At 35.2% G+C, this 26,192-nt stretch overlaps 1 protein-coding gene across 2 annotated transcripts in view; it reads right to left on the bottom strand.

Annotated features, from left to right (window-relative positions):
* Positions 1–26,192, bottom strand: part of LOC138700108 (neurexin 1-like) — a 940,828-nt gene that overhangs the window by 629,291 nt on the left and 285,345 nt on the right. For both annotated transcript variants that reach the window (XM_069826434.1, XM_069826432.1), the window contains exon 5: positions 13,061–13,213. In XM_069826434.1, coding sequence (XP_069682535.1) covers positions 13,061–13,213 — 153 coding nt within the window. The remainder of the gene's footprint in view (positions 1–13,060; positions 13,214–26,192) is intronic.

The raw sequence follows: 26,192 nt of genomic DNA, 5'->3' as shown, positions 1-26,192 counted from the left end.
TAACTTTCTCCATTCTCCTGTAACTTCATCCCTCTTAGCCCCAAATATTTTCCTAAGAACCTTATTCTCAAACACCCTTAATCTCTGTTCCTCTCTCAAAGTGAGAGTCCAAGTTTCACAACCATACAGAACAACCGGTAATATAACTGTTTTATAAATTCTAATTTTCAGATTTTTTGACAGGAGACTAGATGAGAAAAGTTTCCCAACCAAATAACAACAGGCATTTCCTATATTTATTCTGAGTTTAATTTCCTCCCGAGTGTCATTTATATTCGTTACTGTTGCTCTAAGATATTTGAATTTTTCCACCTCCTCGAAGTATAAATCTCCAATTTTTATGTTTCCATTTCGTGCAATAGGCCTATTCTGGTCACGAGACGTAATCATATACTTGTCTTTTCATGATTTACTTCCATACCTATCGCTTTACTTACTTCAAGTAAAATTTCCGTGTTTTCCCTAATCGTTTGTGGATTTTCTCCTAACATATTCTCGTCATTCGCATAGACAAGAAGCTGATGTAACCCGTTCAATTCCAAACCGTCTGTGTTATCTTGAACTTTCCTAATGGCATATTTTAGAGCGAAGTTAAAAAGTAAAGGTGATGAACCATAACTCTTCAGTTACTTCTGAAACTATCACCATTTTAGAATAACCACAGTTGCCAATGACTGAAGCTCTGAAACAAGTGGACAATATCTCGTATTTTATTTTTAATGTGTTACCTAACGGACCAATTGTCACAAACCTAAAACATAAATTTGTTAACACAGGTACTCAAGAACAATATTGTGGTTATGCAGTAATGTGGTATATAGGAGATATGATGACTGTTTCCACAGACGAAAACCTATGTTAATATAACTTGCGTGAAAATAACATCCCTTACTTCAGATAATATGCTCCTATTATGACCTGTGATGTGAAACGCTCTTTTTCACGATGCAAACGCTGACTGAGTGAGCAGTGTAGAAAAGTTTCTTTCGAAATATTGTAATTCACTGCAATGCAGATTATAGTGAAAAATAAGATATTGCTCCAGTCTCGCTATTGGAAGAAGTTGTGAACTGAACAATCTTGAAAATAATCCAATGGGGTGAAGTGTATAGGCTATAATGTAAATATGTAAATAATTGAAGATTTAAACAGGAATGCAAAATGTGGTATAATTGTCATATTTGTAACCCATCTATTGGTCTATATTGCACATGTTCTATGATCAAAATGTTGTTTTGTTTCAGAAAATTGTGATAATGTACATATTACTGTTCTATTATTTAATTTAAATGTTAGTTCACTTGTGCAACAGCATTTGTATGTTCTCTGAACGAAAATATGTTCAATAATGCTGTTTGTTTATTACCAGTAGCCTATAGTGCTTTCATTAATCATCAGTGATCAGTGATCAGTGTCAAGTGTGGCAGCTGTAGAAAGAACCTACGAGTAGGCGTGCTGTGCAACCAGTGCGAGAAGTGGTTCCATCTGACTTGTCAGAAGATCAAGAGGGAACAGATAGTAGAAGAAACGTGGCTGTGCAAGGACTGCGGGAACGAGGCAGGCAACAGGGAGCTCATCGGTCTACGGAACGAGGTGAAGAAGCTACGGGAGAATCTAGAGACGGCGCGGCGGAGCAACGGATCAAGTTTCTGGAGGACGAAAATAAGTTGTTGCGACGGGAAAAGGAAAATGGCGAAGAGAGGGAGGAGAAGAAGAAGCATGGTGCGGCAAGTGTTATCATCGGAGACTCCATCATTCGACACGTAGGGAATCTACAATCGGAGCTGGCGACAGAGTGTTACCCTGGGATTAGAGTGAAAGAAATGAAAAGCGTGATCGAAAATCAGGAACGAGGGGACCCGAAAAACATCGTCCTTCACGTAGGAACAAACGATTTGCGAAGAGGTGTTGATTATATCATGGCAGATGTATATGACTTGGTGATGGAAACGAAGAAGAAATATCCGGCAGCTGGGATTGTCATCAGTGGAATCGTCAGACGGAGGGATGTGAACTGGAGAAAAGTGGGTCGTGTGAATAAAGCTTTCGAGTGGGTAGCGGAGTGTCTTGGTGCGCGTTTCGTCGATCCAAATTCCTGGATAGACGACAGATGCTTCGGAAGAGACGGAATCCACCTAAATCGGAAGGGGGCTGCACACATGGGATCCCTCTTCGCGCGGGTAGTTACTACAACATGGCGGGGCGGGATCGAGGATCCATCAGCTGGCAGCGGCACCGAAGGACCATCAACCGACGGCGGGGGCGTGGGACTACCGGCGGTCAGCGGGGGTGTGAGTCTACCAGCGGGTGGAGGGGTCGAGGGACTACCAGCGGGCGGTGCGGTCGAAGACCTATCCGCGGGCAGCGTAGACCTGCAGTGACGGCGAGGTGCCACGGGGATTCAGAATGTTCAAGTAAGGACAGGCCTACTAAGACTACTGCAGGTTAATTGCCGAAGTATTAGAAATAAACTTATTCCGTTTTGGAACTTGGTCGATGTTTATAATCCAGATGTAATAATTGGGACGGAATCATGGCTTAGGGAAGACATAAATGACTCGGAAATTTTTAGGTCGGATTATAGAGTCTTCAGAAAGGATAGAAGTGAAAAGGGAGGGGGAGTTTTCGTTTGTACTAAGATAGAAATAAGTAGCAATCTTCTATGGATACATGAGGAAGTTGAAATATTGAATGTTCAGATAAGAAATGGACTGGAAACCTTAGATGTAATAGCATGTTACAGACCACCCAGTGAATTAAACAATTTAACTTTGCACAAACTAAATGAATATCTTAATACAGTATCAGAAGACCGAAACGTAGTAATTGCTGGGGATCTAAACCTCCCGAAAATTAACTGGAACGGGATTTCAGGTACAAATTCAGATGCACAGACCCTTGTTAATGAATTGATCTGGCGTAAAGATTTCACGCAGATAGTAAATGGTCCGACGCGTGACAATGCCCTCTTAGATGTTTACCTACTAAGACCTGTCTCTCTCTTTGTCAACTCTGAAAGTCTTCATAAAATAAGTGATCACAATAGCGTCTTATTAGAAATCTTATGGGAAAACACAGTAAATCCGAGGTCAAGTCCAGTGTCTGTCTGGAATTTTAACAAAACCGATGTCCATGAATTACAAACGTTTCTACGACAAAAGCATGATGACTTTCTAAGGACTGAAGGAAATATGGAAAATGTGTGGCATAAATTTAAGTGTATAATTTTCGAGGCATTAGTAAAATGTGTACCTTCTAAAATAATTAAGAAAAATCCGGACCCAGAATATTACACTAATTATATTCGCTACTTAAAGAAAAAGACAAGGCGCGCTTTTAGCAAACGTAAACGGAGCCATGAGCATTGGGAAAAATATATCGAATTAATTAAGAAACTTGAGTGTGAAAAAAGGTTAGCTCAGGAAAATTTTCTAAAAACTATTTTAAAAGAAGATGAAAGTAACAATTGGAGACAGTTTTATAATTATGTACGCAGGAGAAAAGGCAAAAATGAAGGAGTAGTGCTTTTACGAAATCAGAACGGAGAAAGTATAACTGATGACAAAGAAAAGGCCGACTTATTAAATTCCTATTTCATTTCGGTTTTCAATAATAATAATAATAATAATAATAATAATAATAATAATAATAATAATAATAATAATAATAATAATAATAATCCCGCTGATAGGAGTGGTTGTGTCACAGACCGTGAATGTGAACCAAATTCGACTTTCAAAATAACTTCCAAAGGGGTTAGAGAGAGAATAACGAAATTAAAAAATCGGAAGTCTCGAGGACCAGATAGTATTGCTACAGAGATTCTTAAATTAGGTTCCGAGGCCATAATTCCATACTTAATGCGTATATTTCATGTTTCCATAAACAATGCAGCTATTCCGTGTGACTGGAAATCAGCTATAGTGGTACCCATACATAAAGGTGGAAATAAATTAGATGTCGGAAACTACAGACCGATTAGCCTTACATCTGTCGTATGTAAAGTCATGGAGCATTTGATATCGGATTATATTCGTCATGTTCTAAATGCGAAAGACTGGTTTTACAACCGCCAGCATGGTTTTAGGGAAGGCTTCTCATGTGATAGTCAAATTACGTCGCTGGTTCAGGATCTAGCTGAAGAGGTAGATAGAGGCGGAAGAATCGATGCAGTTGTGATTGACTTTTCGAAAGCATTTGATTTGGTGCCACATGACATATTAATAGATAAGTTAAGTAGGCTAGGAATAGATAAAAGAGTGGTGCTATGGATCCAAGAATTCTTAAAAGGTAGAACCCAGAGAGTTAGAGTAGGTCATGAAATATCGGAAATTGGAAATATAAGTTCAGGGGTGCCACAGGGCAGCGTTCTGGGTCCATTACTCTTTATAATATACGTAAATGACCTATGCCAGGATATTACATCAAATGTGAGGCTATTTGCAGACGACTGCATTATCTATAGAAAGATTAGAAATAATTCAGATGTAGATGCTATTCAAACAGACTTGAATAACATTTACAACTGGGCGTTAAAGCATAGGATGAAAATAAATGGTTCTAAAAGTAAATCTATAACATTTTGTAAAACCCGAGAGGAAACTAGTCTTAATTACGAATTCAGTGGTGTTGTAATTCAGCAAGAACAATGTTGTAAATACCTAGGAGTGTATTTAAACTCCAAACTTTCTTGGGGAGAGCATGTTGATAATGTTACAGGCAAAGCATGGAGGGCACTTCACTTTATTATGAGAATCTTGAGAAAGGCTAGCCCCAAATCGAGGGAAATAGCATATCTAACATTAGTGCGACCGTTAATGGAATACGGAACTACGTGTTGGGATCCCTATAGAATATATCAGATAAATTCCTTAGAAAGAATCCAGTATAGGGCAGCTAAATTTGTTAAAGGTAAAAGAGAAGATGGGAACGATACGATAAAAGAACTTAAATGGGAAACTTTGGAAAACAGGCGTAGGAAAACTAGAATAACATCATTGTATAGAGCACATCTAGGTCAGAAAGCATGGGTAGACATAACGGCTCGGTTAGAAAAGCCAACGTACTATGGTAGGAACGATCATGATTTTAAAATCAAATGTAGGAAACAGAAAACGGATGTAGGTAAATTCTCATTTTTAAATAGAACTATAAATGATTGGAATGACCTACCTGCAGCGGTCTTTGAGGGCTGTCCTTCCTTAAGGAGATTCAAGAATAATTTAAAGAGTTGTGTATAAAGTGAAAATTAAAATTAAGGTGACATTCAACATTTAATTTTTTAAGGTGGCATGTATTTATCTAGCCTGACGAGTTTACTTCCTTGGTTTGAATTGTAAATTATTTAAAAATAGCGTGTAAGACGGCCTTAGACTAGAAATGTTTAGTTTAAATGTAGTTCTGTTTATAAGTATGCATAAGAATGCAATTATTTGACTTATTTGAACTGTTGTATCAGTGAAGCGAGGTGAGTCAGTGAAGTTATGGTTTTACAGTGCAGTGAACAGTTCCGATCAGTGATAATTTATAGCGTCAATGAAATGTGTTCTATAGTGTCGGTGAAATGAGTTACAGAGTGTCAGTGAAATGTGTGCTAAAGTATCAGTGAAATGCGTCATAGTGCCACTACAGGGAATGAGATGAGAGTAAAGTGAAAGACTATTGAAAATTATGTAGGACCTGTACATAATTTATGTAGGTTGTGTTGTAAAATTAGGTGTTTTATTTTATGTTTTATTATTATTGTGTTAAATTGTATTGTGTATTCTTATTGTATTGTGTATAAAATTGTATATGTGTTGTAAATTTTATTATGTATTGTAAATTTTATTGTGTATTGCTTATAATTTTAACTGTGTATTGTTAATATTGTATATACCACTGCCACCGAGTGCTTGCCCACTTGCAGTGTAAATAAATACATATATACATACATCACAATACTACGCAAGAAAAAATCATATCAGACTCATCGGGTTGTCTGGAGCTTGAGATCCTACTGTGAATGAGTGTTTTTGTTGCTGTTCTTGAGTTGGTTCCCAAACAAAATATCAACGTGAGTAGGTTCTCCATTTAAAATAATAACAACGCGAATAGGTTCCAAGGCTGTGTGGGAAGGGGATGTTAATCGATCATGTAGCAGAGTAGTGGCAGTGTTTAAATATCAACAAAGGGGATGAGGTAGTAGTTATTGCATATAACGCCACAATCGATCATGACCGTGGTTCCATCTACATTACAATATGAATACCGATCATAAGTTTCAGTGATTAGCACAGTAGTGGCAGTGTAAGTCCAGAACAGTCATAGTACTAGAGTAGAGCATCGATTATCCGAAACAATTGGGGACGGGGGAGGGGTGTTCGGATAACTGATTTTTCGGTTAACCAATCATTTACGAAAACAATTTGTAACGGTGTCATAGGAGCAGTATGAAACAAAGAAACACTGATATTAAACACAAAATTGTACATACAGTATATATTTTGTATCACACGCCTTACAAATAACACAGATAACTGACTAGCCTAGTTTGACAAGTTCAAAATTGTCATTAAAGTTGACCTCAAGTTTAGGAAAAGAAGTCCTTTTTTTGCTTCAGAGCTGAGACTTTTTTTTGGCGCTAAATCTCGCAAACAGCGCTAGCGAACTTCTACATGACGAGCGCGCAAATTTTAATTTGCCGACTGAAACGCTTTCGGTTAACCGATGTTTCTGTTGATCGGTATTCGGATAATCGATGTTCTGCTGTAGGGCCTATATACGTTAAAATACAAATACCGATCGTAAGTTTCAGTGATTAGCATAGTAGTGGCAATGGAAGTACAGGACAGTCAAAGTACTATATATATTGTACGTTAAAATATAAATATCAATCATAAGTTTCATTGATTAGCATAGTAGTGGCAGTGGAAGTACAGAACTGTCAAAGTACTATATACTGTACGTTAAAATATAATACCAATCATAAGTTTCAGTGATTAGCATAGTAGTGGCAGCGGAAGTACAGAACAGTCAAAGTACTATATACTGTACGTTAAAATATAATACCAATCATAAGTTTCAGTGATTAGCATAGTAGTGGCAGTGGAAGTACAGAGGACTGTCATGGTTCCACATACATTAAAATATAAATATCGATCATAAGCTTCAATGATTAGCAGAGTAGTGGCAATGGAAATACAGGACAGCCGTAGATCCATATACGTTAAAATATAAATACTGATCATAAGTTTTAGTGATTAGCAGAGTAGTGGCAGTGGAAGTACAGAACAGTCGTGGTTCCATATACATTAAAATATAAATATCGATCATAAGTTTGAATGATTAGCATGTAGTGGCAGTGAAAGTACAGGATAGTCGTGGTTCCACATACATTAAAATATAAATATCGATCCTAAGTGTCAATGATAGCAGAATAGTGCCAGTGGAAGTACAGGACAGTCATGATACTATGTATGTTAAAATATAAATACCGATCTTAAGTTTCAGTGATTAGCAGAGTAGTGGCAGTGGAAGTACAGGACAGTCATGATACTATGTATGTTAAAATATAAATACCGATCATAAGTTTCAGTGATTAGCAGAGTAGTGGCAGTGGATGAATAGGACAGCTGTACTGCACTTCATGATGGATTTCACTACTATGCTCAGTGAAACGGGGAAAAAACTCTTAGTGGTCAATGATCACAAGTTCGGTTTTCAGAAAACATTATCTGGTGGTGTGAAAAGATATAATTGTGTTAAAAGAGGATGTAAGTGTTTCGTGAAACTTTCTGATTCAAATATTATAATGGAATGCAACGTTCGAACATAACCACGACATTTGTGATACTGCAACTTTAAATCGTAAAAGTTTAGCAACAAAGTGAAACAAAAAATTTGCAGCACTTGCACGAACGTGCATAGAAAATTATTCGCTTTGAGCTAATGGAAAATGATTATTTTCAGACTCTGACTACCAGTGACATCTGTAATGTAAGGAATAACGTATACCGCAGCCGCCTAACTGTAAGACAGAAATTGCCCCAATCGGTAGCTGAAATACATTTCACAATGTCGTCGTACGACCTAACCACTAATAAAAATGAACAGTTTTTGTTCATAAATGATTCCGAAAGAAATATTTTTGCGTTTTCCTGTAAATCGAGTTTTGAAGCTTTGAAGGGAATGAACACTATTTTTGTTGATGGTATATTCAAGGCGTGTCCTAAATTATTCAAACAACTTTTAACTGTGAATAGTGTGACAGATAATCATTACGTACCTTTGGTGTTCTTCCTGCTACCAGATCAACACGCGACGTCATATACTTTACACCTTCAATTCAATTAAACAATATGTGAATCCAATTGTTGTTTATTCTGACTTCGGAAAAGCAATCCAAAATGGAATTTCAAATGTATTCCCTAATGCCAAACTGAAAGGTTGTAGGTTCAATGTTGCATAATCTTGGCGAAGGAAAATTCAATCCTTAGGTTTAAGTGCGGAATTTAGAACTAAGGAATCTCAAATTGGTCAGCTTCTAAAAACTATTTGTACTGTCTTCATTGGCTCCACAAGGAGTTGAAGATTGTTTTGTTAATGACTTAATGGTTGTCAAACTTACAGACGATCGATTGGAGCATTTCTTTCATTACTTCCTCAAGATCTAGATCTATATTGCACCAACAAGTGAGATTCCACCGCTAATATGGACTGAGTTTACCTCTTCCTTAGAGTGGACAACCAACGGTTGTGAATCTTTTCATAGTAAACTTAATGCGCAATTTTGTGTTCCATACTCAAATATGCTTGCATTAGGAGATGCTCTGAAGGAGGTTCAGTGTAATAATTATATTAAGATTAGAAGGAAAAGTAAATGTAGGCCTAAGATAATGCAACAAAAGGTAACTTTTGTAGAAGGTTGGATGGAAAAACTCTCTGACGGCAGTGTAAGTAGATATGCATTCCTGTGACACGTTTGTTACAAATTTTTACCAGTAGAGAAATCAAATTATAAAGTTATTCGACGCATCGTGTCCGTCAAACACAAAACATTTTTAATTTTACCTACTACCCTAGACAGTAGTTGACAGTCGTAAGTCCGTAGAAAATGGAAGGGAAATGTTTTCTGGTTTGGTCTAGCGCGGGAATCAATTGCAGTACACAGATGTAATCAACCTGGAAACAACTCGGGTATAGCTCTGGGACGAACTGGGAACCGATTCACAGTTTTGCGAACCAATTCCAGTACGCCCGTTTTTTCTGAGTTGACTTTATGTACCTGATGCATGGCGTAGCAGTAAACAAATGTAGTGCTACAGGTTGCGGGCTAGAATAGGGGCTAAACCTCCGGGCTTCAGTAATAACACACTATTTACAATAAAGTTCCCTTAGCAAATTCCGCATTCAGAAATTAGATTCTAAATGGTTTATATCGTAACTTCCTCCATCGACTACAAATAAATTCTCCGGCTGCAAACTTGTAAAAAGAATTAACTGATACTTATTTCACTTTAGCAATGTTTCAGATATAAACAATCATCTCAAAAACTAATATGAGTAGCATCTTACTCTTCAAACGAACAGTTTCCTTGCAAATTGGAATAAGTTATAGTCTATATTCATTCACTCATAGTGTTTTTCCAGAGGACAGATCTTCACTGCAAACTCAGCATTCTCCAGTTTTTCCTATTTTCTGTCTTCCTCCTTGTCTCCTTATATGATCCATATATCTTAATGTCATCTATCCTCTGATATCTTCTTCTGCCACGAACTCTTCACCATTTCTTCCAGTGCATCCCTCAGTGGACAGTCTTCTCAACCAGTGACCCAGCCAATTACTTTTCCTCTTCCTGATCAGTTTCAGCATCATTCTTTCTTCACCTACTCTTTCCAACACAGCTTCGTTTCTTACTATGTCTGTTCATTTCACATGCTCCATCCTCCTCCACATCCACATTTCAAATGCTTCTATTCGCTTCTCTTCACTTCGTCGTATTGTCCATATTTCTGCCCCATACAAAGCTACACTCCACATAAAGCACTTCACTAGTTTCTTCCTTAACATAATCTATATATGAAAAAAACAATTATTCAACTGGTGACACTGTACATTCTAATAAATCATCATCATTATTAATACATCTTAGACATTTAGGCTTGGTGTCTCCACACCACTGAAGACTATTTAAAACTGATATCTCTGTCTCCTTTTAAGCCTTCCCAACACTTTACGTTCCTTTCGATTTTTATTAATGAGTCTTCTAATAACAAATATATATTTAATCCCTAATAAAAGCTAATAAATTAATGCAATTTTTGCCGCGTATAACTATAGCATTTATTTTGGTTAACAACAAGCGCTATAACATGAATTAATTGCGAAAATGAAACTTATAAATACAGCATTTCTTGCACTTCATCGACTTAAAATATTAAAATATGTACATTATTTCGACGGGCCAATTCAAAAGGGAAACAACTCGAAATTTGAAGTTTCCAGAATACCGCGTTTTAAAGTTTCGCGTTGCTGCGAAATATTCAATTAACATCACTCTAATTTGAAACTTGCCGTATGTAGCCTATAACACATCATTAACAGAATTTGGAGTAAATTCAGTGATCCTTGGATTTTTCACAGCAACGTGAAACTTTAAAATGCAGGTTTATCAAAACATTAAATGTTTAGTTGTTTCCCTTTTGAACTGGCCCATCGATATTGCCACCATAAAAGCTACTAAATTAAGTAATGACAATATTGTCGCGTCTAAATAGAAGATTTAATTAACAACAAACGCCGTAAAATTAATCAGTCACGGAAATAGGACGTACAAATACGAAAGTTTTTCCACAACTGATGAACTTCAATAAATTAAAATGAAAAAGCTACTATTTGGTGTATTTAATCCTAAATAAATGGAATGACACCTACATTGCTGTATCGTCGAAATACAGTATTAATCTATTACAAATCATCTTTAATGAATTGAAAGGAACATTGCTGTAGTAATTATGTATAACGAAGGAATAAATTATACACGAGCAACATTAATAGGATTAAAAGCGGCACTACTATGACTATGTATTTAACTGCATTTCTGCAAAATGAATTTCCCTAATTGAAATAATAACAACATTACCTCGTTTAAGTAATTAATTTATGTAAGATAATGAATTATAAGCGAAAATGTCATATCTACAGATTACGTTTATGAAAAATCGAGAAACCATAATTAATTAGAATAGGAAGTGTGATGTACAAATACTAAATTTATACAAGATCAACAAATAATGTGAATGAGCTAAAAGCGACTAAATGACGATTAAATACTGAATATATACAAGATGAACAAAACCTAATGAATTAAAAGCGACCTTGTCATGTACATATAGGCCTACTGTATCTACTAGATAATTATTTAGTAATGGACGACCAGCAAATCATAATGAACTGAAAACTGTAATGCTTTATCTAAATTCTGCGCATTTATGTGCGACGAAAAATTTAAATTAATTAAGACCAATGATGCCAAGTCTAAATACTGCGTTTAATTCAGGATAATCAAATTTGCAATTATTGTTAAAAGCGGCTCTATTGCGTCTAAATAACTTACTGCATTAGCCAAGGAAAGCGATTTCAAACAAATTAAAAGCTACACTGTTATGCATAAATAGCGCATTTATGGCCCACGAAAATCGTTCTTAAATGAGTTATTATAAGCCACACTGCTGCGTTTAATGCTGCATTTGATCCACCATAATGAGGCATTGTAAAACAAGGAGAAAGCAATATTACATTATTAAAAATCAATGCAACTCGAACTTTCTCCATTGTTAATGATGGAAAAAATATATTTTGTTGTTTCGAAGGTTAGTTCCACTTTTATCTTAGTGACGAGTAAGAAGGGTATCTTGCTCGTTTTTATCACTACACTAAATTCACTTGGCTGACCCCGATCGAATTGGCTAAACTTTCTGAGATCCTTCTGTTAAATACCAAGAATGTAGAAAGTTCAAGCTGCAACTTTTACGACAATACATCTTCATAAATTAAAACAATATTGTCATGTTTAGCTATTATTTTTAATCCACTACAAACAGACTAATAAATAAAATTAGAAGATACGTATAAATACTTTATTTAATGTACGACGATAAAGTGTATTTAAACACGATGCAGGATCTTAAATTAATTTGAAACGACACTGTCACATCTAAAGCATTATTTAAAGATGACAAGCAATCAAATGAATTGAAAGTGACCGTCTATCATACCTAAATACTGTGTTAATCACGACAAACTATGCTAAATGACTTAAAAACGATACTATCATTTCTTCATAATCGATTTACTCATGATAAATAATCTCGAATTGAAAGCTTCACTCTGTTACTTCTAAATGCTATATTTTATCAAGGTAAACAATCTCAACTTAACTGAAGGCGTCACTTTGTTACGTCAAAATACTCTTATTTAATTGCAATAAACAACGTTAATACTTTCAAAATGCTGTATTTACTCATTATAAACAATGTTAAATGAATTAAAAGCGATATTACTAAGTCTATATACCTATCTAATGCACTCAATCACGATAAATAATGTAAAATTAACTGAAAGCTTCATCTGATACGTTTGAATACTGTAGTAATTAATCGCGGTAAACAATCTTAAATTAAAGAATAACACCAATGGTATAATATTCTAATTTAAGTACAATATTTGACTTGCAATTAACTTTCATAAATCAAAGAGTTATTTGCGACAAGAGAACATTTAACGCACATTGAACAATGTTAGTTGAATTAATTAAAATGTACAAATCTTAAAGATTCTCACTACATTACGCAACAAGCAGTTTTATTTCGAACGATATATTGTGAAAGGGACTGAAATATTGATTAATGGTTGTTTTGTTCAACTCTTTTTCGGAAAATTCTCTCAAACTTTTGACAGAAACAATTATCCTGCGAGATTAAAGCAACCTATATCACTTCTATGCTATTATAAATTTGGGTGGATATTCCCGGGAGATCTTGTTTGCATGCTAAAGTAGATATATGAAGTTGGACTTACGAGGTTCGAGTCCCGCGTGGTGAAGGTCACAGGGTCGGCTGCCTCCACCTCCTGACACATGAAGTCCACGTGTCCTGCCACGGTAATGAGCTTGCTCTCCGTGCGGCCAAGATCGATCAAGTTCAATTTTAGAGTGTCTGCAGTGAACTCCACCTGGGAACAGAAGAAGACAGCGCCATTATTCTCCTAAGACAAGTCATGCAAAACGACAAGCAGGGAGCGTCTGCAGTCTGCAGTTCCAAGAAACGAGTCACTTGAAATCGTTTAATGGGAGTGCTGACTTGGAGATCATGGAACGAATTACGTTTAAACGTCACAGGCGAGTAGAAGCAGTGGATCAAGTGCGAAAGGAACCTGATCATTCAAAGACTGAAACAGCTGGCGGTACGCCACCACTAGCACAAAGATTCTTCTGCAAACAAGAGAATCCCATCAGCACAATATCTATTCATGTTTATACTTCTAGTTCATTTTTTAAATTTAAAAACATTGTTGGAATGTGTTAGTGAGTACAGATTTTTACCAAACTCGGTGATAATATTGAATTAGGGATGAGCAGGGTCCGTCTATGCTTATCTATTTAACAAATATTAAATGTTAAAATACTTGTCACATTTTATTAGCTTGAACGTTTTCGGCTTGAATAAGCCATCTTCAGAAAATTATTCCTGAGAATACATATACAGTAAATGTAGATTGGTACATGTGTGTTATGTAGTAGAATGTGAATAATGAGTTAATTATGAGCCTCTACTATAAACAACTGTGGCCTCAAATTAATTAAAATGTGGATAAAATAAAAAGCTATATAAGCTGTGGTCAATAAAATATTAAAATTTTAAAAATATTTAAATTTAAAATGTTGTCCTGAGTTGCAATTTGCGGAACCATCTGTGACAAAGCTCCAATATGTCTTGCATGGAGATAATTCAATATCGTGTGTGTGGTGATGGTAGTTCCGTAGTCAATTGTGGTAGAAAGACAACTGTTGTTCACATTGTACTATATAACACGCATGTATCACTCTACATTTATACAGGGTGTTTCAAAAATACAGGGCATAATTTCAGGTATGTATTTCCCACATGTAGACAATCAAAATAGTTCATTACAACATGTGTCCGGAAATGCTTCATTTCCGAGTTATGGCCTTCACAACATCGAAATTCACCAGAACGTTTTTCTTTCCGCAGGTCGTTGTCATTACAGAAGATGTTCAAAATGTCCACCTCCTGCTTGAATACAGACCTCACATCGATGTCTCATTGACCTGCGAACACGATCCCAAACTTCAGGAATATTGCGTATGTCCTCAGAATATGCCACAATTCGATTCCGAAGGCATTCCAAATCAGGCACCGGAGACGAATAAACCAATGATTTTAAATGGCCCCACAAGTAGAAATCGAGAGGGTTCAGATCAGGTGAGCGTGGAGGCCAAGCAATTGGGCCACCTCTACCTATCCATCGATCAGGAAACCTTCGATCCAAGTACCGGCGAGCCGTACGACTGAAGTGTGCAGGAGCGCCATCATGCAAGAAGTGAATGTGTTGACGATTGATCAGTGGAGTGTCTTCTAAAACATGAGGTATGGTGTTTTCCAGGAAGTTTGTGTACGCCTGCCCCGTAAGTCTGTTTACAAGTACATGGGGTCCAACTAATCGATCACCAATGATATCGGCCCAAATGTTGAGGGAGAACCGCACCTGGTGATGAGATGGAACAGTTGCACGTGGGTTTTCATACGCCCATACAGCTGATTGTGGAAATTTGTTATGCCATCTCGTGTGAACTGTGCTTCATCTGTAAATAATACTAAGGCAGGAAAGTTCGGATTTACACCACACTGCTGCAAGAACCACTGACAGAACCTAACTCGTGCAGGGTAATCTGCTGGTGACAGGGCCTGTACACGTTGCAAATGATAAGGATACAATTGATACTCTTTCAACAGTCTCCAGACAGTCGTATGAGGAACATTGACTTGCAACGCTACCCTTCGTGTGCTGATAGAAGGAGTCATGTTCACAGCCTCCAGAATCTCCTCCTGTACTTCTGGAGTTGTAGATCTTGGTCGTCCCCTTCCCAAACCAGGAGAGTTAAATTTTCCATACTCGCACAGACGGTAATGGAGACGTACAAATGTCTTCCGATCTGGACATTGTCGCTGTGGGTACCTCTCCTGGTACAAACGACGAGCCAGCGCAGCGGAAGAATTATGGGTATATAGAGGTTGGTATAAAAGTGACTGATGAAAATGAATTGAATGACGTCAAGTTTCATTAAATCTGATTATTGTTTCATCAAAATAAAGTCCCCACCTCTGAGTGGGGATATTTTTGTTAAGATTAAAGTACTTTAAGTAATTACAGTCACATTTGCAGCTATTACAACCACAATTTATCGCAGTTCTGGAATTTGACGTTTCTTCTTTGTGATAGTTGGAGATGTGATTGTGTTGTATTACAATATGGTGTTAACAGAGTGCGACATGGATTTTATGAACCCCCATGTAAAAGAAGACGCGTGCAAGAGATCTTTAAATAATAAGAATAGTATATTTTATACACTTTTTATTTACTCATAATAAGCTTACACTACTTTTGCATAAACTTGCTTTTATTTAAATACATTACCCCCATCAAACCAACTGTTCTTTGGTATCGACAACTTGTTGCATTGGATCCACTTCTTTTTTTATATTTAACGATAGCATTCAAAATTGTCGCTAATGCAACAGTGCGTTATTTTACTTTCTATATCCATTTCTCAATCATGGTTAGCGCGGTGAATGTCGCAACTAGAAAATGAAAGTTAACGCACACATGGACCTTGAACTGAATGTCATACTGAGAAATCTAAAGGAAGGTCATGGGTCATGTGGTACTCTCACACGTGTCTCTTTCACAAACGAGTGGCTGGGATGTGAGCTTCAACATGATTCTGCAGTAGGCTAATGTAAGTTCATTACATCTAATCAGCAGTCATTAATATGTTATATGTGTACTCGGGGTGATCAACAAGACAGTGCAAAAAACGAAATAATTTTCCAATATTCATAGAAATCGGTTCCGCCATTATCATGTGAAAAGGTAACAAAGATCCCGATAGACAGACATGAAGTTAAATTGAAAAATAATCATAATATGTATACCGGTATTTAAATAAATTTTTTTTAAATTGTGACCTTTCATTTCGATACAGTCATCAGTTCTTTTGTGCATATTATCGCACTACAGACTATTGCATCTGATTCCAATTACCAGTTTCGTCCTTCGTACTAGTAACTCAGGTTGAAATAATTCTACTCTATAAAAGAGTACCTTACGAACTGTAAACTCAATCTTCACTTCTACCCGACTCATATAGATAAAATTGCTCCTTTGTAAAAATAACTCCGCTCCAGTGAGCTCAATAGTAATATGCATCTAAGGAAACCATGAATATGTTCAGCCAGATACTTTGAACCCATGATATCCCAGAAGCGAATCTCAAACTCTCTCGGTTGTGTATCATAATCTATTTATAAATCAATAATTTCCACTTAAAGACTTATATTTTAAGCCAACAGGGAGAATTTGATCCACTTCTTTTTATATTTAACTAAAATACCATATTAAACATAACGAGAATTATTGTGATGTAGTTTTCACATACTATCACTGAGCTTATTGTAACGTGAGATGACTCATAGAGTATTGCAACATTAAAAGACACACAGCTAATCGTATGTTTCAATGTTAGCTTCACTTATAAGAAACACATTTGTATCACTCTACGTAGTCTGAATACGGAGGTAAAATAAAGAAATGGGGTATGTCTGTTTGTACCCATCCAGCGTATTACGAAAATGATTCCATCTATTTAAGGCGGTCTTGCACAACAAACAGGGAATATTATTCATTGTGACATTAAAACATACTCAGCTAGTCGTATGTTTCAATGTTAGATGCGCCTATAAAAACACCATTATTATTATTATTATTATTATTATTATTATTATTATTATTATTATTATTATTATTATTATTATTATTATTATTATTAATTCTGGAGATTGACTAGTAATTATAGGTAATTATTCAAGTGAGCATTTACTTGGATTTTATGAACCTCCATGTAAAAGAAGATGTGTGCATGAGCTTCTTTAAATAATAAGAATAGTATATTTTATATACTTTTATTTACTCATAATAAACTTACAGTGCTTGTGCATAAACTTGTTTTTAGTTTCGATGCGAATTGATTCGGCCATTATTGTGTGAAAAGGTAACATGGACAGACATACAAACAAACAAAAATGTCAAAAATACGATTTGTGGTCTCAGGATGGTTAATTATACATGTTCTGTATATCTCTTTGTACTTTTAACAACTGATGTGAGAATTACCAGTCTGCTCCGCGAATGTGCTCTAAATCTAACAAATCATGAGAGTGAATTTAAAGATATTTGAGAATGCATCACTGATGAAATGCAAGACATTTTAAAGATACATTTAAGTGAGTACTCTGCTTTACAATTTAACATAATTGTTGAGCAAAATTTGAAAAATTCCCATAATAAACTAATACTTATAATTATTTATATACCTTCTCTGAACATATAAATAAAAAGAAATATTAAAAGTTTCTTACAATATGGTGCATGGAGCATTTTGCACTTTGATAAGACTCATGCGTTAGATTTATGCGTTACGACGTGTAATTATAAATGTAAACACCATTTATTTTTGGAAGAAGATTTATTATTATTATTATTATTATTATTATTATTATTATTATTATTATTATTAAATTTTCTGCGGAAGGAGTAAGGTGAAAGATTTTACTGCCTTACTGAAACCTTTCCTCTCACTGTGGTTATGCGTCAATCTATCTTGAAAAGTCCAAGTCTTTTTATGTATATCCCTTTGTACTTTTAACAACTGCTGTGAGAAATTACAGTCTTCTCCGCGAATGTCTGGAATCAGGTAAAAGATTTTACTTCCAGCCATAGATAGAGTATAAATCATGCTAACTTTATGTATTTATGCCTCTTTAAATACAGCAGCCAGGTGACTGTTGAAGTGAGTTTTCTCCATTGTTATTATGTTATACATTTTATTCACTTCTAATAATCATAGGTCATTTTTGAAGTGAGAATTGAGTTTTCTTCACATATTTGAGTAATTTTATTCATTTCTACTAACCTTTTCGCTATTTCATCTTTTTGAATTCGATTTGATGCATTGTTTCACTTCCACCAAGGTGATATACTTTCTCTTTCAATTACTGGTTGCGTGCTTCAGACAGCCGCGTCCAGTCAATGTCATATAGTCGAGGACTCACTTTCACTTCCACGTGCGGGATTCACCTCTCACACAGATGGCTAAACCGACTGCGTAATACATACTCATACATATTTCACAACAGAAAATTATTTTCAACTAGGCCAGGGAACAGGCGGTGGTCGAAAAAATAATACAAGTGTCAAATAAGACCCACAGGAACATGCGTATTCGAAACATCGCCTTCCTTTTGACACGTGTGACCTAGTTCTTTCAAGGTGAATTACTATCACGCAGGGGCAACCACAACTCCTCTCCTCTCCTCACTATCAATAAAATGTTGTAATACCAACAATTAATCGCAATTCAACACTCCCATCCCCCCCCCCAAAATGATCTCTCTCCCATTATCCAATTGCACACGCGGATCACCCCACCCAACCACCGTTTACGACCACTCACATACATGAGGTCTCCATTCTCATTCGCTAATCACAATCCCCTTTGAACCCCATTAACCAATCGCATTTGAGACCCTCCCCCATGCACCAATCAAAATTGAGTTCCCTCACTTCTGTTTCAACCAATGACGAAGCAACGCCACGCCTCTTTCCCCCACCCCTCCTTTGGCCACGCCCCTCCAGGCCCTCCACACCCTCAAACCCTTGACGTCACCACACTTTGTATACTACTGATACTGTTCTTCATAACTATTTTCAATCCGAGATAGTTTATTCCTTGGAATGTCAGTAGTTCTGTTTTTGTACATGAAATATTAAGATTATTAGGTATATTTATTTTTCCTAATTGAAATGCAGCTGCTCGGAGATCTTCTGATGTACCGGGTGTTAAAAACAATCTTGTCAAAGCAAATAAATCTTGTTGAAAAGTATATAAGTTATATTAAAATAGCGAAATACCACTAATAATGTACAACTGTAGACCACAAGGGAGAAGATCCACTTGAAAGAGGAGAGAACAGTTATGAAGTCAAATATTGAAGACGGAACAGGCCAAGAGTGCGTAAACCTTGTGGTGATGATGATGATGATGATGATTATTATTATTATTATTATTATTATTATTATTATTATTATTAACCATGATACACGCTCTTTACGGACATCATCTTCGACATCACATATTCTCCGAGTTGCGGCAGCAGCTTCATAATCTTGATTCCAGTAGTGCTTTAGGATTCCATTCTCAAACTATATCTACAGGCATGCCAAAACCCTGCACATTGTGCAGTTGCCTCTGTGCGATGTGCACTTTCTATTCTCCTATGTGGAAGGAGTGAATCGCCTTGGAGGGAAGCGCGACAGAGCTACACACTACCTGCAGCAGCATATCAGCATTTAAGTAACACAGTTTCAGTACGAGTGCTGATTTGGCTGTGTCTGTGAATGAGTTATGATAAATAAAGTGAGGAGTTCACAGATAACGAAGAAGAGAAATTACGAATAATATAATATAATTGTTATAATATTTTCCTCCGCTAACAATAATTATTTTGAAATGAAAGGGTTTCATCAGCCCATGTCGAGGTATAGTCTTGTTACAGTTTAGATCAGATTAGCAAAGTTCTCAAAATATGATATTCGCCAGCGCTTATTTCTTAATCAGTACTCTCACTGCAAAACGAACTTGACAATGGCGTTGTTTTGGAGTCTACACTAACACAGCCATCAAAGGTTAGAGGACTTACGACTTTAATTTCATAAGCTGGTAAGTGATGAGAATATAGTGAGGAATACATATCAGGCTCTTGAGGTTGTAAGGAGCGAAGAAAGCAACTGTTTCCAAGGCGGAAAAATTTTCTGGAAAAATATATAATGGCAAATTTTCCATCTCACGTCACTATATGTTAATATACTTCCATTAATAAATCTTTAAACCTGATGTAGAGAGAATATCGTCGCTTCACAGCTTGTGAACTACACTTTTAATTTCTATCAGTAACGCTCCCAACTTGTCGATACTTGCTCTCAAAGTTTTCAAAATAAACTATATGCGAATTTAAATTCTAAGCTTAATTTATATCATTTATTAATATTAATGTTAATTTATATTGACATATAGCAAAAAAATGTTTTCAGTGTAAAAACTTCACAAAAAATGTTTTCAGTGTAAAAACTTCACAATGTCCTACTGCATGTACAGTAATTAATTGGGAGTGTAATATTTTCTTCAACATTTGTGTACCAATGCTCCCAATAAATAATAATGCTTGACGAACAATGAAAGAGTAGGGTCTATTACTTTAAAATAATTAGTATCTACTACGTAAAATGAAATACTGTGTTCGCTTTTTGTTGTTTCAAAATTACTGCAATATTTTTTTCTTCAAGTACTATATAAAAACCATATTAATAAATGATCCTACTTTACAAACCACTAGGCCTACTTTGTGAAGTATAACTGAAAAAGCCTAAAGTTACTTATATTACAATTGTCAAATATAGACACTGATAATAACTGTTTTTTTTTTCCTTCTGCTGAGTGTGTTTATAATGTCCAAATGCCTATTTAATCCAATACTAGAAACGCAGAATAGATTATTGTACACCCCTCCTGCTAAGAACTGGTAAGAGTAGCGTTTGAATGATGCAGTCTGCACAAACCGGCGATCAGCGCATATAACTGCACATTCAGTGTCTAATTTCTGGCAAGCCTGCTTTATCACCTTCATTTTATATTCCTTATATTAAAAATTGCCGACTCTCAAATGCTCACAATAAGCAGCAATTATCATAGCGTCTTGTAAATTGTATTGGCTAACTACGAGTAATGCAAATCATTAAAATCTTATAAAACACCAAACTTAAGAAACGACATTACCCTATGAGACGACCTAATATTTTATATAATATATAAAATGAATCAACTGTCTACAGAAATACACTTCAAATGAAAATGTTAAGATAAAGCCGTTAGGGCTTTAAAAGATCTGTATAAATTACTACTATTTCGTAAAACTAATGTAACCTTATCAAGTTATCAGTTTAGAAGCACACGCAATGGCGGAGAATTTCATTAATAAAGCTTCAGTTGAATTATTTAATGCAACTGCCTATTGAACTATTTCGTAATTGTAATTATGTCTATAGGCCTAGGCTAATATTAATATTTCATAATAAGTAGTCTATAATATGCGACTATATTATATTAAAACAAAATATTTATTGGCTATTTTGGTGTACAAAGAATTTTGTGGATTGAAGAAGTGATTTAAATTGCGAAGTACCAAGTCATTCGAAAAGTAATGGCAACATACCCATACTCTTTCACACTAAAAATTTATTTAGGTTACTTTTTGGCATTATATACTTCAAATATAGTCTCCTACCATGCCAACATTACGTTGCCAAATCCTGACGGCCTCCATCTGCAGCATCATTTCTGGATATCTCTCTTACTGATTGATCTAAAGCTCTTTGGTTGTCAGCTCTTGATTGAAGGTGAATGCCTCGCTTCCACCCATCTTGCAGTAGTTTATTGTGGTAGGACTTCTCTCTCATAAGCTTCTCTTAAGGGGTTAGGTACAGCTTGCAGCAGTAAAATTGTGGAAATATTCAACATTTTCTTCCTCCATTACACACAGCATTGTGACGGAAATAGCCATTAGTGCCCTCAAAGGATCGATTCAGATATTGAGAAATCATTTGTATGGGAGTGATAATGGAAATTTCAAGTTATCTTAACCGATGGCTGTTGTGGTTTAGATATCAATGCCAATCAATCCGTACTATTATTTTTCTCGCGGCATTCAAATCATTCTAACCTATCTGATGATATCCCCCCCCCCCTTTCTTAACTGTAAATGAGCACAAACGCTACTTAGGTATAAATTTTTCTGACATTTTGCATATCTGATTCCCTAACTGTTTCTAATATGTATAATTTTACCTTTTAGGCGTGTTTCCAAATTATATGTAATACGCTTTGTCAAATCTGGCAACCTTTTCATAAGGGAAGCTAAACTATATATACACACACTAGCTGAAAGCACCCGGCGTTGCCCGGGTTTTCCTTTCTGCTTCTATTTTTAATTAAACTGGTTATTAAATTTTCGGAAATATCGGAAACCTAACTATACACAACCAAAACGAATTGTCTTTACTAAGCTTTCCTCGCCCATAAAGATGATTCTTTACTTAACGTCACTACATGAATTAATGAACTCCTTAGCCAAATGCCTGCCAGGGTTAACTCTATTTAAAACAGTTGTAAATCAGGCACCGAAAAGAAAACATTTCATCATGTGCTTGACGTTAAACTGTTGTTTTAAATTTATTTATTTATTTGTTTTTATTTATTTACAAATTTTATTTATTTATTCTGGTGTAGTTAAGGCCATTAGGCCTTCTCTTCCGCACCGCCAGAAATACATATAAAGCAATAGAAAGATCAAACTATATACAAAGTAAAACCCAACGAAAATATAATTCCTTCTCCTCTTTCTGATCAGTTTCAGCATTGAATCAATATATACATATATAATTTAATTTATATTTGAAGATTTTTTTACCTCTTGAACGCTGTACACCCACTTATATCACATCCAGTTTTTTTTAATATAACTTGAAACTATATTTCATAAATTCAGAACATATTATATTAATTCTAATTTTACACACAGAATACAGATACAATATAAACTCGCAATAAGTCATTTTTTAACATAAAGACTAATATTCTGAGAAACGTATAGGCCTACCGGTATTTTAGAAATTAAGAGATTTTTATTTTTATGCTTAACATACTAAATTTGCAACGAGAACAACAATATTTTGAGAATTAATACAATGTTATTTTCAGTAGGCTTATGTACATTCACATACCACATTAGCAACATGACAAAAGTATCATTGAATTGCTTATTGATATGTGTAAAATCTTTTTTTTTTCACTTCTTTGTATAAACTATAGTTGAGGATGTGAAAAACACGCAGTTTTTAAGTTAATGTCTGCAACTTTGAGCAACTGTCCTTGAGCTTCATTTTAATATGGCCATTACAAATGCTTGTGGCATTGAAATTGCAGTTGAATGAGTATTCTAGCAATACGTGAATAAAAACATCTCCTTTTATTTTTGCAGTTAATATTGCCAATTCTATTACGTTTCGTATGAGTTTTTCACACCAATTCTTATTCGTGCATAATTTTGGTGGGTCAATATTTCGCAATAGTACTATTGGTTATTCAATATTAAGTAAATTATGTGGTAGCAAACCTTGTAGTTTCAAAGAATTCTAGAATTCAGTTGTATAAAACAGTCTGCTCACTATCTACAGAACTGCATCGAGGAATTACGGTCCTGGACTGCATAAAGATAGTTATTGCATGAATTATCTAGTTTTAGCCTTCATGATCTGTAACAACAATGTAATTTAATTTCGTGTTAAAATTTCCATGGCCTCGTGAAAGTCGATGTTGAATACAACAGATAATAATAAAGAACTACTGACTGTAGAAGATTTTGCGTTTTAATATAATACATGAATATTTTATCTATTTATTTTTATTTTTTATAATTTTAATGAATTTAACTTCCATTTGCACAATTTTAATGTAGACTATGTTCTTCTCCTGGTTATGAAGATTAAATGTGCAAACTTTGGCACATATCGGTCAAAGCGTGTAGATTTGTATAGAGAACATACACACACACATACATACATACATACATACACACATACCCACATTCAATTTTATATATTAAGAAGATATATATATATATATATATATATATATATATATTGTGCAATAATGAAAAGTAGTATGTGTAAAACACTGTCCTCCTGTTATATGAGAAAAATAATATTTTTACGATTTAAAAAAATTATTTACATTTTTCATTTTTCAAAATTCAGTTCACTGTGCAGTGATGAATCCTTTCCCACATAACTAAAAACTATCCAATATTCTGTGATGTAATTTTTCGTGAGTATTTATGCATGTCATATCTACAATATGATGCAAGATCGCTTTTCTACCTTTGATAGATTGTCTGATAAAAATAAATTCATTTAAAAATGGTCAAATATAAGTATTTTCTTCTGACACAAAATTAAAAAAATAGACCTATTATGTATTAAGGAATGTAGTTGGAAGAGCATGATATTGTAAACTTGAGTTTCAGCAATAAAATAAAAGAGAGAGAGCATGAAAAAGTTAACAAGTTTATGAGTTATGAGGGAAACCTTCATCACTGCACAGTGAACTACCAACATTACGAATTTTGAAAAAAAAAAAAAAAAATTAATCGTAAAAATATTTTTTTCATATAGCAGAAGGACAGTGTTTTACATACACCAATTTTCATTATTGTACAAGATATAGTAATGGAGGAAAAAAATGTTGAATATTTACAAAAAATTTACTGTTGTAGGCTGTACCTAACCCCTTAGTACCCTAAAGCACTAGTTGCATTTTTTTTCCTCTTGAAACTTGTATTTTATTAAGCATCTTTGTTCATACCTGCTGAACATTTTTAGGGCGGTATTGCTTAAAACAAATCAGAAACAGTCCTTGTATTCACAAAATATGGTGACTTAAAGAATTTTAATATTCAACATTTATGCAAACAATCACTCCTCTCTTACGTAGTAAAGATTCCGATGCTCACCGCTAGGAGCGCTGATGTACAGTATCCTTGCCCTTACTTATTGAATCCCTGATGGCTTAGTATTCCGTCGTTGTTCCTGCAATAACTCCTTTGTGATATATTTATCCATTTTCAGATTTTTGCTCTATTAAATAATTTAAATAGTGATACAGCAGATAATAAAATCTCCTATATGTAATTATATTTCTTTGTTTCGAAAATGTAAGAATTCACTGTCTCCTATGTACGGCTGCCATAGGATGAATAAATGTGTTTTTTTCTTCCTACTGAAAAATTTTATATTTTGCACTTAGGAGTTATTGCAGGAACAACGACGATATGGAAAGATATTACACAAAAAATACCGCATGTTTAAATAGTTTCCAGATGTCATTTGAGTGGAGTGGACTTGCATTTGGGCGGGTGTGGGGAGAATTATATTACATCTTCACTTCCGTCAGTAATAAAAATAGGATGAATTTTAATCTGCTATTTAATGATGCTGTATCAACTGCGTGGTTTTTTTTATCGTCGATGGACTTAATGGTAATAATATGACGCACGGAGAGAAGTCTGACGGATCGCAATGGGATTATTTGATATTCACCTTACAAGTGGGGAAATAACTTACAAAAACCGAATCAGGCCATTAACCATAGCGGGATTCAAACCCACGTCGGAGCGCAATCTCGTAACAAAAGTCCAGCTTTCAAGCCCGTTAATCTTATGCTATGTCGGTGGCTCAGCGTACTATTCTCTCACTCATTTCGTGGTGAGAAAAATTACTGTTATTGCTAATATGATACAATATTTACCGTATAAATCAGCGGTGACCAAAAGTCGAACGGCAGTGATTGGACGCGAGAGACAGTCTATGAAGTAAAGAGAGGGGAGAGAGGTACATGGCATGAAAACTACAACCAGTGGTGGTTCGTGCACTAACATTGAGTTCTTCAACAACCTGTTAATAAAAATCGCAAGCTTTGCTATATCAGTAATGTCACTATTGTCAATTTCTTACTTTTTTTTTTTAATATTCCTCGTGAACACAATCAGAAATTTCCTGAATTCTCTTCTGGATATTTAGTCGAGAAATGCGCAGTTTTTCAAAATTAATTAACAACTTTTATTGGACAAATTATTTCAGCCACCTTGATCATTTTCCTTTTATAAATCTCTCCTTCGTTGGAAGCCTTAAGAGAACGAGCTGTTTCGTTCGCCACTAGATAGCTGGCTTCCTTACATTTTATTTA

Source organism: Periplaneta americana, chromosome 1, assembly GCF_040183065.1.
Source record: "Periplaneta americana isolate PAMFEO1 chromosome 1, P.americana_PAMFEO1_priV1, whole genome shotgun sequence".
Classification (NCBI taxonomy): Eukaryota; Metazoa; Arthropoda; class Insecta; order Blattodea; family Blattidae; genus Periplaneta; species Periplaneta americana.
The sequence above is the reverse complement of the archived record's forward strand: the minus strand, read 5'-3'. Positions and strand labels throughout refer to the sequence as shown.